General features: G+C 39.2%; 1 protein-coding gene across 1 annotated transcript in view; it reads left to right on the forward strand.

Moving 5' to 3' along the window:
- Window positions 1-13,045, forward strand: part of LOC131354002 (coiled-coil domain-containing protein 148-like) — a 96,998-nt gene that overhangs the window by 66,394 nt on the left and 17,559 nt on the right. Inside the window, exon 10 of the mRNA XM_058391204.1 lies at window positions 313-519. Coding sequence (XP_058247187.1) covers window positions 313-519 — 207 coding nt within the window. The remainder of the gene's footprint in view (window positions 1-312; window positions 520-13,045) is intronic.

Raw genomic sequence — 13,045 nt, forward strand, 5'->3', positions numbered from 1 at the left:
CACACAAAGTTCACTTTTCTGGCTTATAAAAAGGCAACTGAGGGAAGATCATGGACGCTTACTGCCAGGTCTGTGGTTTTCCCACATTACAGCTGCTGATGTACTTGAAGATGTTTTTTGTAGATGGAGGTATTTTGTTGATTTTTAATACCTCTATATAAATATATTCATCAGCAATAATGTGATCTGGTTATCTTGCCCTTGTTCTTCATCTCTCTACATGAAAGCCTTCTTTCTTCTTGTATATTACCTTCTGAGCTAGTCCATGACTACTGCTGAGTGTGTGTGTGTGTGTGTGTGTGTGGTTTTCAGAGTGCCCATGAGCGGACCTGGGACTGGTACAGGTTCAGCGTGGAGCAGGAGAGGCTGCTGTTGGAGAGTTGGCACAGGGAGCACACGTTTCTGTGGCTACGGACACTGCGGTTGTTGGAGGATGCCAGGGTCATCTATGACAATGAGCAAAGCCTGCAGAATGACAGATTACACCAGCAACACATCTGTGCACAGCTTAGACAAAAGGTAAGACATAGACCAACACATAGTACACACTACACAGACTTCCTACATGATGCATCCTACAGATGGAAGTCTTCAAGAAGTCTTCTCTGTTCGAGAAATTCCCAAGATGACAAAAACACAGGGCAGACGTGTCATCACCGCTTATTCCCAAGCACGGCTATGCTTTAATCCGTGTGTATATGTGGTACACTACTCCAGATGGCATTATAAAAAGCACAATCAATCATAATGATTTGAGAGTGTGAATCCCAGTCATCCGCCTCACAGATTTTAACGGAGGCTAGAGTGGATAAAAATGTGCGGCCATCTGCTGTGAAGGCGCCTGCAGTATCTACTCACAATATGGCAGCTCCGAGTGCACAGAAAGCAAACAATGTACGTCAATATTGCACTGGTGCTGCATAAAAGTCCAAATGATATATGCACTGAAAATTCTGAAAGACTGAAACTCAGAAGCAGAACATCTTTAATGCCTTTAAACCTGGTCTATTATAATAAAACCTATAAATAGTTGTCTTTAATTCAGTTTGGAAATGTGTATTATTCAGGTTAATAAGGCAGGACGCAAGCTTTGTAAACGTAATGTGTACGTTCAGGGAAATCCACAGTATGAACAATTGTCCATGGTGGGCGGTCAAAACACAGGTAGGTGACACTGAATGACGATAATCGATGATTAGAGAAAGAGACAACAGCAAGATGAAGGGTCAAGACCAGACAATGATTTAGAGGGGCAAGAGGGCAATAATAGACATATCAATTAAAGGCTTAACACAGAACAGGTGATTAAGCTAAGCAACCCATCATGCTAGAAAATCTGCCACATACTGAGAAGAACAATCTAGAAATTCTTTATACAGATGAATTAATGTAAAGAAATGAATTACCGTTTCTAATTAACCACTGTAGTAAATTTAATTATCATAATGGTTGTTGTTTTTAATAATTAGGGTGAATGTTGGGTTTCAGTTAACCGAAGTTTAATTTGATGCTATGGATCAAGCTAATACTGTAGACCTTTAAACTTGGTGTTTATGATAATCCATAATTAATGATGTCAATGAAGAGCTTACGGTATTAGAGACAATTTGCATATATTATCCTGATATATAAATATATACATACACTATATTGCCAAAGGTTTTGGGACACCCCTCCAAATCATTGAATTCAGGTGTCATTTTTCAGGGGTTTGGTGTGGAGGAACTTGACTGGCCTGCACCTCAACCTGATAGAAGACTTTTGGGATGAATTAGAGCGGAAACTGCGAGCCAGGTCTAAACTGGGACGCCTGCCTTTACATGAACGTAGTATAGAGTTGACCCGCCCTTTGCAGCTCAACTCTTCTGAGAAGGTTTTCCACAAGGTTTACGAGTGTGTTTTTGGGAATTCTTGACCATTATACTAGAAGAGCATTTGTGAGGTCAGGCACGGATGCTGGACGAGAAGGTCTCGCTTGCAGTCTCCGCTCTAATTCATCCTGAAGGTGTCGAGGGTTGAGGTCAGGACTCTGTGAAGTTCCTCCACACCAAACTCTCTCATCCATGTCTTTATGGACCTTGCTTTGTGCACTGGTGCACAGTCATGTTGGAACAGGAAGGGGTCATCCCCAAACTGTTCCCACAAAGTTTGGAACATGAAATTGTACAAAATGTCTTGATATGCTGAAGTATTAAGATTTCCTTTTACTGGAACTAAGGGGCCAAGCCTAACCAACACCTGAATTCAATGATTTGAAGGGGTGTCCCAAAACTTTGGTAATAAACCTGTACTTGCTTTTTTGGTTTATTGTTAGCAGATACACAATAAATGGGCCAAAACAAAGCTTCAGAAAGACTAGCTCACATTTCTTTCAAAGATAAAAATGACAACAATTGTAAACCTTAATTTTGGCATTCATCTCTGGAAACATAACACAATTACACAGGATGGTATAAAGAAATGAGGCTGGGACTGATTTCTTTCTATCCCAGACTCTAGATTCATGCAGTCTTTCAGGGAATGTCGTGTCAGATTATTATTTATCAAATGATAAACATAATCATTTTTCTCCAAGTTAAATAGAGAGATTGGATGAATTGAATAAAAACAATCAATGTACAATTGACAAATTTAGTTTGAAGAAATGGGTTAAATCAATTTTGTGGACCGTGTTTGCTATTCGAAGGAAACATGCCATGAGCTCAGGAAAGAATTATGGACTTGAAAAAACAAGAAATCATGTATAAATTAGAAATCATGAACACTCGTGAGATCAGCTGCCTATCTGCCTTTAAGGGTGTGTAAGTCTAGTAGTTTGATCATCATTCTTATTATACTATCAATGGGACCTTGTGATAAAATGCATTGTTTAACACTGACAGTTTTATTGTCATGCTGTAGATGTTAGATTTGTGTCTGTCCCATCTAACATCCCGACCCGACAACACTGTATTTGAGAGATCGGTACCAAAGAGCAAATAAGGTGATCTTCAAGTCTCTACAAGGACTGTCCCATTATACAGCACTCTGTGAGGCTAATAAAACACAGCACTACTATAATCTTCTGTCTGCAGTCTATGGCTACAAATCTCCTCTCAGTTCTGTGTCATAAATGGAGCTGTGACAACGTCTGAAAGCTACAGAATTTTATTAGTTTATTTATGTTCTTGTCAGTACAAAGGACAGATACTCGGATTCTCCTAGGTAAAAAATTTTTTTTATCATTTTGTACCGACTGAAAAGACAGAGTTAACCTGCATGACAGTGAAACCTATTTTTTGGATCTAAATCTCTATGCCAGATTTATTTCTTCTTTTGTGAGTGATTGCTTTAATATCCTCTGTTTGACTGGGACATAAGGGAAACCTGGTGTATTTGCCTTTAGTTAAACCATTTCTATGAGTTATGGATATACATTCAGTATAATCCTACGCTTCTAGTCACAGTGGTGTTGGTGCAATATACGGCATAATATACTGTATATAATTGCCCCAAGGAAGAGGATCCAAAGGTAAACCAGGGCAAACTAAGCAAAAAGGCAAGCCAGTGATCAGAATCCCAGGTCATAGGCAAAAGCTAGATAGACGAAACATTAGCGTGCAAGACTTTGTAGCATCATTGACTAGCCAAGGAGTTTACATTGATCTGATGAAAGTCAGGGTTGTTTAACATAATGTGTGTGATTAGCAGGTGTGTCTACACAACAGTCTCCAGATTTTGAACAGAATCTGTACCATTTTGTCATGCGATATGGTTCGTAGTCCTCAGCCAGGCTTGGAATCACATAAAGTTTATTTCTAAAGATATAATCTCCACGTATAGCTGCACTTCAGTTAAATCTCCTCCAGGTTCCAGGAGTAGTTAGAAACTGGATACAGTGATTTCACTTCCTTTATAAAAATCATATATGTCTGTATTCTGTACTTTCTTTCTCAACTGAAACAGTAAAATACTTATTACCCAACAAATATGATTAACAGCTCCAGGGCCATGTGTGTGGAGTTTGCCTCTGCCTAAGGGGTTTCCTCCTGGTACTCTGGTTTCCTCCTTCAGTCCAAAGCCATGCACTGTAGGTTCTAACTGGTATCTATACACTGTCTGTAGTCTCCTGGGAATTCTGTTCTTGTCTCCTGGGATAGATTAAGCCTTTATTTTTGTCACATATACATTACAGCACATTTCTTCGGAACCCTTCCTGGAGCAGAGAGGGTTAAGGGCCTTGCCCAGGGGCACAACAGTGGCAGCTTGGCAGTGCTGGGGCTTAAATCCTGACCTTCTGATCAACAATCCAGAGCCTTATCCACTTAAGCTATCACCTCCCTATAGAGAATGGATGGATAAATGGATTTTCTGTAGTATCCAGGACATGTTATAAGACTGAGACTGGCCCGCAGTTTAGACCATATCAAGTTAGATGGGCTTCAGGTTCATGCTTGAGTTAGGATTGAAAGTTGACACATCAGTGGATAATCTTATCCTCTTCTTATCCTAGGTCTCATATGCACATACTGAACATCCTTTAAACACACTTACTACTGTTTGACTTTACATTATACATTTGTAGAAGAGGATTGAATGATCCCATAATCTCAATATCCCATAATCCCTCCTGCTAGATGATGGGTCCCTTTTGAGTCTCGTTCCTCTCAAGGTCCCGTGCTGTCTCGGGTAGTTTGTCGGTGTCGCCTCTGGCTTGCTCATTAAGTGAACTAGAATAAGTCTACATCAGGATTTGTGTAAAGCTTCTTTGTGGACTACAAAAATGAAACTGAATTGAATTGAAAAAACATTTAATGAGTATGCTGATTATACACAGTACTTTTCTTTCTTAGAACAGAGGAATTATTACAATATTCACTGATTATCTACTGCTTAAATTTAGAAACTGAATAGAAATAGTTTTATTTAATGTTAACAAGACTACACTTTTGCTTGTTGGTCCAAAGAATATTAGGAATAAGCTCTCACATCTCATGTGATGTTTAAATACTTTTGTCTGTCCATAATATACCCTTTTTTTTTTACCTCCCTGCACAAGCTACACATTAAATACTGGACTGATTATAAAATCCTGCTGTTGATATATCGCATGGTTCAGCATGGTTTAGTTAATTCCCCACTAGATATATGATCTGGTGACCTTTTTATGTCTTTCCTCATTTATAGAGATAACAGATTTATACAGATTGTAGGTCTGTAAAAATAAAAGTCATAAAATTGACTGCCAAGGCACTTTGATGCAGAGCCCGAAAATTATGGAACAGATGCTGGACGTTCTGTGTAATAATCTTTAGGATTTGGGGTAATGACTTTTTTTTTTATTCTGGACAGTGGGATACATCCTAGTTCTGTGTGGTTTCTTGTTTTCTTAGTCTCTTATTCTTGTATCTTCTTTCTGATATTTCTTTCTAGAGTGGTTTGTTGATTGTAGATTTATTTAGTGTTTTCTATTAAACACAGCTCCTTTCAGGTACAGGCTTATCAACATTATAGTAGTACTATATAACCATAAGACTTTCCATTTCTACCTCCTTTTTCTTTTGCTTTGTTACTATAGCTACGGTTGCTCGCTTTTGGACCAGCTGTGCCGGCTGATAGAGGAATGATTGATGATTGATTGGTGATTGTGTTTTTGGCCTGTGGTACACATCGTGGAGAGATTAGCCATTCAGAAGGAGATGGGCGTTGTGGAGCAGATGTTTAGAGTCAATGGACTATCTATTATTCCTCGAGATGCCTAAAGCTGTGCTATCTTTCTTCGCTTCTGATTTCTGAATGTTTTTTTTCCTTTTTGGTTTTGAATGGATGTTATGTGTAGAGAGAAATGTCTACGAGCAAAGGAGATGCAAATTTAGACGTCATGCCAATAATATCAATCAAAGTTAAATGATTGTGTAAGTCCCGAGAGAAGGAGTCTGTAGATGTAGCGTTTAAGCTTTATTATTCAGAATGACTTCTATCCTCTCATCCTCCTTATCTTCTAGCCTTGACAGCTTAATGTATTCCTTTGCTGTATTCCTGAGTACTGTCCACAACTATAAATAAGGTTGAGTTATTCACAGCTTTTTAGAGGAGAAGGTTTTCTCTCTCGTAGCATTGAAATAAATTAAGCACTTGAATATGGCTTGTCGTGTTGTACGTCACACACGGACTCGATCGCCGAGGCATCTTCTGTGACTAAACCCCTTTTTTTCTCTGCTTCACTGGAATCAATCTCCTTAAAATGCACCCATTATATGCCTTATTTCTCATCTTGATCATTACAAATGAGGGTTTTTTTTTCCCCCAGTAGTTACTAATGAGTTACAATTAAATACACATTAGTGTTTTTTTTTTTAAGGAAGCCTACACAAAGGCAAAGCTGCTTGTAATGTTTTGATCCCTCACACATTTGCTAACAGCAGCAATATGAGCGCAGTAACAGTATGCGCATTGATCTCAACAAGGAAAAGCCATTTATCACATTTATGTGGTTAGAGATAGAGCTAGAGCAAGGCTATGGCCCTATCTCAGACAGCACACTTGTGGCTTCACAATCTTTGCTGGGGCATACCATGAGGTCAGGGAGTGTCCTATTTCTTGTTTTAGTCTTTAACAGGGTGCTCAAGAGCATCCACTATCAGCCCGCACCCATATCAACTCATGACATAAACATTGGGCACGAGGGCAAATCACAGCAGGTCGTGTAAGTGAGAGCAAGGGGAGGTAGATACAGCACCCTGTTGTCAGCACACAGCATTACAGTAATTGCTTAGACTTTAACGCTAGAGTAATTGGAATAATTACTGAAATCGAGTGTGATCACTTGCCTAATTTATGTGGCCTGTAGCTGGATATTATCTGGTACAATTTGTTTTTGTTTTTTTATTTTCCTGAAGGGATTAATGAAATGATCTCGCCTTTTATTTGTCTTCAAACGGAAACCTACGTTTTTATCGATCGTCGGATTACAGCCATTGTCTCATTTTCTTTCCTGCACTAATGTTTAATTGAATAATCTGATACTAGATGAATAGTGAGGCATCGCAAAAGAACCCCACTGAATATAAAGTGAGATTTTATGTGTTTGAGATTGTTCACAAAAGAAATGGTTATGAAGCATAATTCTGAACCTTAAACACAAGCCAGAGGTGCTAAACTGGAAGACGGGAAGTTGTGTGTCGGAATCATTGTCTTTATGATTATAACAGCGGTTCTTTGGCATATGTACGCAGTGACTGGATTATATTATCCTTGAGTCTTAAGGATTGTCCCTGGTGCTTGTTTTTATAGCCTTACCTCCCCGAGTAACTTGTGCAGTCTATGAGTTCAGCTTGCTAATGAGAAGGACCAAGCTTATTTTTCCACATGCTTGGTGCTGGGAAATGTGGTGGGGCTTCCAGAGGATAAGCTCCACAGATGTCAATGGAGTTTATCAAGCATAAGTGAGGCCACCAGAGAGTATAAAAGAAGAAAACAATACTGGGGAACGTAAGCTGACTACCTCTCATCCTGTCACTGGCACCTGAAGGCATCTGAGACACAAATAATAGTGATGAAGAAGAATTTGTTCTGCAGTGCCACTCAAGATCCCTGGAGACCCAGTAACTCTCTCTCTCTCTCTCTCTCTCTCTCTCTCTCTCTCTGTCTCTTTGTCTCTTTGTCCCTTTCGATTGTTTGGAGCTTGTAACAGTTTTGTATCTGCTCCCAAGTGGAACTTGGAGTTTTGTGTTTCTAAGGTCTCTTTTTGGTTTCTCACTCTTTAGACTCACAGGGAAGCTATTATAGACTCACAAGGAGCTGAAGCTGTGTGTCTGTGTGTGTATGTGTGTGTGTGTGTATGTGTGTGTGTGTGTGTGTGCAGCATGTGAAAAAAAAGTGCTGCTGCTAAGACTGTTCCCACATTTGCAGATATAGATTTCATTAGTAGCAGAGTATTAATGCTGCTTTTAAAGCCACACTGCAGAATATTTTATATTCTGTTTCTCATTTGAACATACAACTGCTTAAATCACTCAGATAACATATTCATTCTAGAAAAGTGCCTCAGTGAGTACAAAACAACACACAAACATGCAGCAGATTGAATGGCACCTAACAATCAACTGAAATGATTTAGAATGGCTCAGACAAAGCCCAGACCTCGACCCACTGCAAACATTTCTGTAGATCTTAGCAAGCGAGAATATCTCGAATACATTTAGAATGATCCAAAATTTCTTATTAGATATTGATCAAAGAAATCTATAAGGCTAAGCCTTATTTTCAGGCATTCTATTACAGCAAGTATAAAAAGAAATGGGAGAGTCTGCACACATTTTGTACAGCGATAGATAGATTTTAGATTTTGTATTACACTGACCAGGCATAACATTATGACCACCTGCATAATATTGTGTTGGTTTCCCTTTTTGCTGCCAAAACAGCCCTGACCCGTCCTGCACTGTGTATTCGGACACCTGTCTATCAGAACCAGCATTAACTTCTTCAGCAATTTGAGCAACAGTAGCTCATCTGTTGGATCGGATCACACGGGCCAGCCTTTGCTCCCCACGTGCATCAATGAGCCTTGGCCGCCCATGACCCTGTCGCCGGTTCACCACTGTTCCTTCCTTGGACCACTTTTGATAGATACTGACCGCTGCAGACCGGGAACACCCCACAAGAGCTGCAGTTGTGGAGATGCTCTGATCCAGTCGTCTAGCCATCACATTTTATTTAAAGTAAGTCATATAACAGATGCTGTTATCCAGAATGTGCAAACAGTCGATGCAGAAAGACAAATCTGCAAGGATTCATTATAAAAGACACAAGACAAATGGTAGTTTGAAGTCTTAGAGTGTGCTTCAAACTTAAGTGCATGAACAATATATAATAAAAGACAATCGGAAACAAAAAGGATCATTTAAAAGCCCAAGTGTATAGGTTATAATATAAAAAAAACACTTGAATGTGTAATAGAAGATATACAAAAGGCAATCAGTACAAAGGATTATTCCTGCTTTTGTGAAAGAAATAGATTCTGTGTTCATAGTGTAGGTGGAATCTCATTCGTCCACTGAAGCAGCAAGATCTTGTCTTATAACACGCATTTTTTAGACCTCAAATAAGTACAAACGGCGGAAGGGAAAGAGCTGAGCAGGTGAGCAGGCTGCATAGGTAATGTGGTGCAGAGCCCTTTGATATTGAGTTTTGAGTTGGGATCTTGCTGCAAAAAGAAGACAAAGGAGTGACCACAGGAGCGGGGGGCGGGGGGTTGGTCGCAGAAGGAATCTTCAGGAGGTTATGAACCCGGTGAGCAGTAGAAATATGAATGCTCTGGAGAGGATATGGCATATTTGAGATGTGCTGTAATCAAGTCTGGATATAACTCGGGTTTATATAAGAAAGGTCATATCCTTCTGATGTTATGAAGGAGAACAGCTGGATTTGAGACGTCAGAAAGGCGATCTGATATCTTCTGAGCAACCTGGGAGGTGAATGGAGAAAAGCAGAAATAAAGTGCTGTGTTATCAGTATGGCATTGATAAGATAAGCCATGACACCTGACACCAGATCCTAGTGATTTAGTGTAAAGGGAAAATAAATGTTGACCCAAAACCGACCCCTGAGGCACGCCATTAGTAAGACTGTGAGGTGATGACACTAAACATGTCCATGCTATCTGGCAGAATTTTCTAGACATGACAAGAGCCAGGTCAGACCATAACTGTCATGTCCAAATCCCTGCCAGACCTCCCGAGTACACCTTCTGACATATTTCTAAACGTCTTCCTCGATTATTCCACTGGTTATCTGTCTTGTGTTTCATCTACATCACTTTTCCTTCATTCTCTGGTTTACTTTGGTGGATGATTAGTGTTTGATCCTGTGAGTAGACTGTGTGGATGTTCAGTTCTCCTTGCTGTATCCTTGGTTCTGTTTTTGTGCTAGTCTTGTGATTCTTGTCCTGCATTTTTGTTCATTTTATTTCATCCACCTCTGAATCGTTATTGTAACTTGTGAATTGTGATTAACAGCATTAAAGGCAAATTAAGAGTCAGGTACTGTACACCAAACACCCCTTTGTTTTTCTATGTTGAATTATTTCCTCAGATTTCTGTTAGATTCTTATTAAATAAACCAAAAATAACTTCTAGGGATAAAATAAAATAAAATAAAATAAGGATAAAATAGTTTAATAATTTAATTTAATAATTTATTTTAATTTTTATTTATTTATTTATTTATTTATTTATTTTTTTTTTTTCCCTCTATCCTTTCTCTGTTTATCTTCTTTTGTAAAGCTGCTTTGAGACAATGTCTATTGTAAAAGGCGCTATACAAATCAACTGAATTGAACTGAATTGAATTGAACTTCTCTCAAATACCACCATTAAAGTATTTATCAAAAATACAATGGGTGTGACAAATTTATACTTTCCTTTTCCAGCTATATACTAAAAAACCTTTTTGTTGGCTCTCAGTCTTTCACCATTCAATTATCTATTAAATAAATAAAAGGAACATGGCACATCCACAGCTCTGTAGAGATCTAGTTGAAAAATGCAAGAAACTAAGGGACAACGTTTTATAACAGTGGTGAAAAAAAAACCCCAAAAGGTTTGATGTAAGGCATGTTGCAGACAGCAGAGATGTGTTTGTATGATGCAAACCAGCATTGTTTATCAGAGAACACTGGTAAATATCCTGAGGACACTGTGCACACAGTGAAGCACGGTGGTGTCAGTATCATTTTATGCGAATGCTTTTCAGTGAAACATCAGAATTCAGGCCCCCCCCCCCCTGCTGTCATAATATCCTTCACTCTTTTGAGAAAGCTTCCCATTAGATTTTGAGCTCAGGCCCTGATGAGGAGGCTTAGGGCAAAGTTGTTGTTTGAATTCATCCCAAATCTATTCTGAGGGGTTGAGGTCAGGGCTCATGTGCAGGACACTCATGTTCTTCCACTTCAAATGAAACACAACATGTCTTCATGGAGCTCTGTGCTTTGTGCTGGAACAGGCTTGAGCCTTTTAGTTCCCGTAAAAGTTCCAGAAATTGTTATGCTACGACATATAAAGACATTCTATACAATTGTTTGTTCCCAACTTTGTGGCAACATTTTGGGGAAGAAGCACGCTTCAGGTGTCTACATACTCTTGTCCATAAAGTGTATATCGACCTCAGAAACTTTTCCTGACCAAATAACTGCTGTGGGTAAATAAATAGTCTTTTATGGTAGCACATAATTATAATGAGGAAAATGAACATGTTTCTCCTTCTCTAGCAATTTTTACTTGGAGAACGAGGCATGTTTACGTGTGTGTGTGTGTGTGTGTGTGTGTGTGTGTGAATTGAAGTTAGTGGGACATTATTCTGGTTCCTATCATCTGGCACCGTTGTCTTATCTGGGCCAGAGAGGATTGTGTGATTGATGGTGCAATTATTGGGCCAGTTACCCTCTCTGTGTTTTTCTCCCTTTCAGCTATGACTTTTCTGCTTTAGCTCTTCTGTTATAAAAAAAAACGTGAAACGGAAAGTACATGAAGAATCACCGCGGTAAAAATGAGTATTGATCTGATGAAATGTCATTTGTTAACATTCACAACTGATGTGGGTTGTTGTTTAGGGCTGTAGTGTGAGTGTGTCATTTCTCTTCTCCTCCTCAGATGGAGCTGAAGTGAGCGCCGGTTTCTTTCTCACGTACTGACTATCTGAGCGTCACACTGTGCGCCGTGGCACACGAGCAACCGCTTCGAAATGTGTGTTTGATGACAATCTGTTGCTGAGAACACATCAAGCTTTCCCTCAGTGGAAGTGTGAAGAGGCCGGGTCTCTCGTCTGAGCCGCTGAACAGATTGCTCCGTCTGCATCCTCACGCTGTCGTTAAGAAGCGACGCTCCATCATATACAAACACACACTGGCATGGACCACATGCCTGCGAAATAATTTCTGCATCAGTGATAGAGAATTTACATGTATATACTGATTAGGCATGTGTAAAGGTTGCATTTTCATATTATCATAGCTGCCTAACCTTTTTAAATATTATCATAATATTATCATCATATCATAATGATGCTTTTACAAATAAATAGTGTATAACCAGAGTCAGCCACAAGAATACACTCTGGCATCATTCAGTTGTTTATTAAACAAAGAGAAGGGATGTGGAACATCCAGGACTCTGAGATCCAGAAGAGAGAGGTGATATAATATTTTATGGTGAGACAACATGTAAATGCTGAAGTAAACAAGCTCTTTGCTGTAAGTCATGTTGCAAATGCAGATCTGTGTGGTGAAAACCAGCACTGCTTTTCACCCTGTCTATATGGTGAAGCATGGTGGTGGCAGCTTCATGTTCTGGGAACACTTCAGGATCGAGGACAGTGCTTGGGAAAATTTGGCTTCTGGTTTCTTAACTGAGAAAGAACTTTTGTGTCACTGAACAACATTTAAGAAATTAGGCTCATTCTTGTATCATGGAAAAACCTGAGGAAAGAAGCTTCCTCACGAGTTCTTTGTGCTGCTGTATAGAGTATAGAGGTGTCTAAAGTGGATCTGTTTCTCGGGGTTCTGAATAAAAATGTTAAAGGGTTGCATCCGGAGAAACACGGCGAGCTTTCTTTCAAGTGTTCTAGTTTGAGCTCATAAATGTTAGCGAATCTAATCAACTTTCTAACAAAAAATATAATGTTACAGAAAAAAACAGTACTATTTGACGTAACAGAGCAACAGAAAAACTTGAATAAAGGCCATCAAAGGTGCAACAATATCTCCAGGACAGCTCTAGCACTAAAGTAAAACAGAACTACATTTATTCTAGCTCTAATGTTGTTTTGTAATTAACGATTCATTTTATGTGAAACGAATCTGTCACTCCACGAATCTGTCACTCCACGAATCTGTCACACATGCCTGTTAATACACATGGCTAGTAATCAGACAACTCTGTGGGTTTTTATTTAAGTAATGAGAGATGAGGCATAATGCAGTGGAGTAGAAAGTAAGATATGTTAACTTCAGAAAGTCATGGAGTGAAAACATCTCAAAAAATGTTATACTTTAGTAAAGTACGGATCT

The sequence above is a fragment of the Hemibagrus wyckioides genome, linkage group LG06 (assembly GCF_019097595.1).
Source record: "Hemibagrus wyckioides isolate EC202008001 linkage group LG06, SWU_Hwy_1.0, whole genome shotgun sequence".
NCBI lineage: Eukaryota > Metazoa > Chordata > Actinopteri > Siluriformes > Bagridae > Hemibagrus > Hemibagrus wyckioides.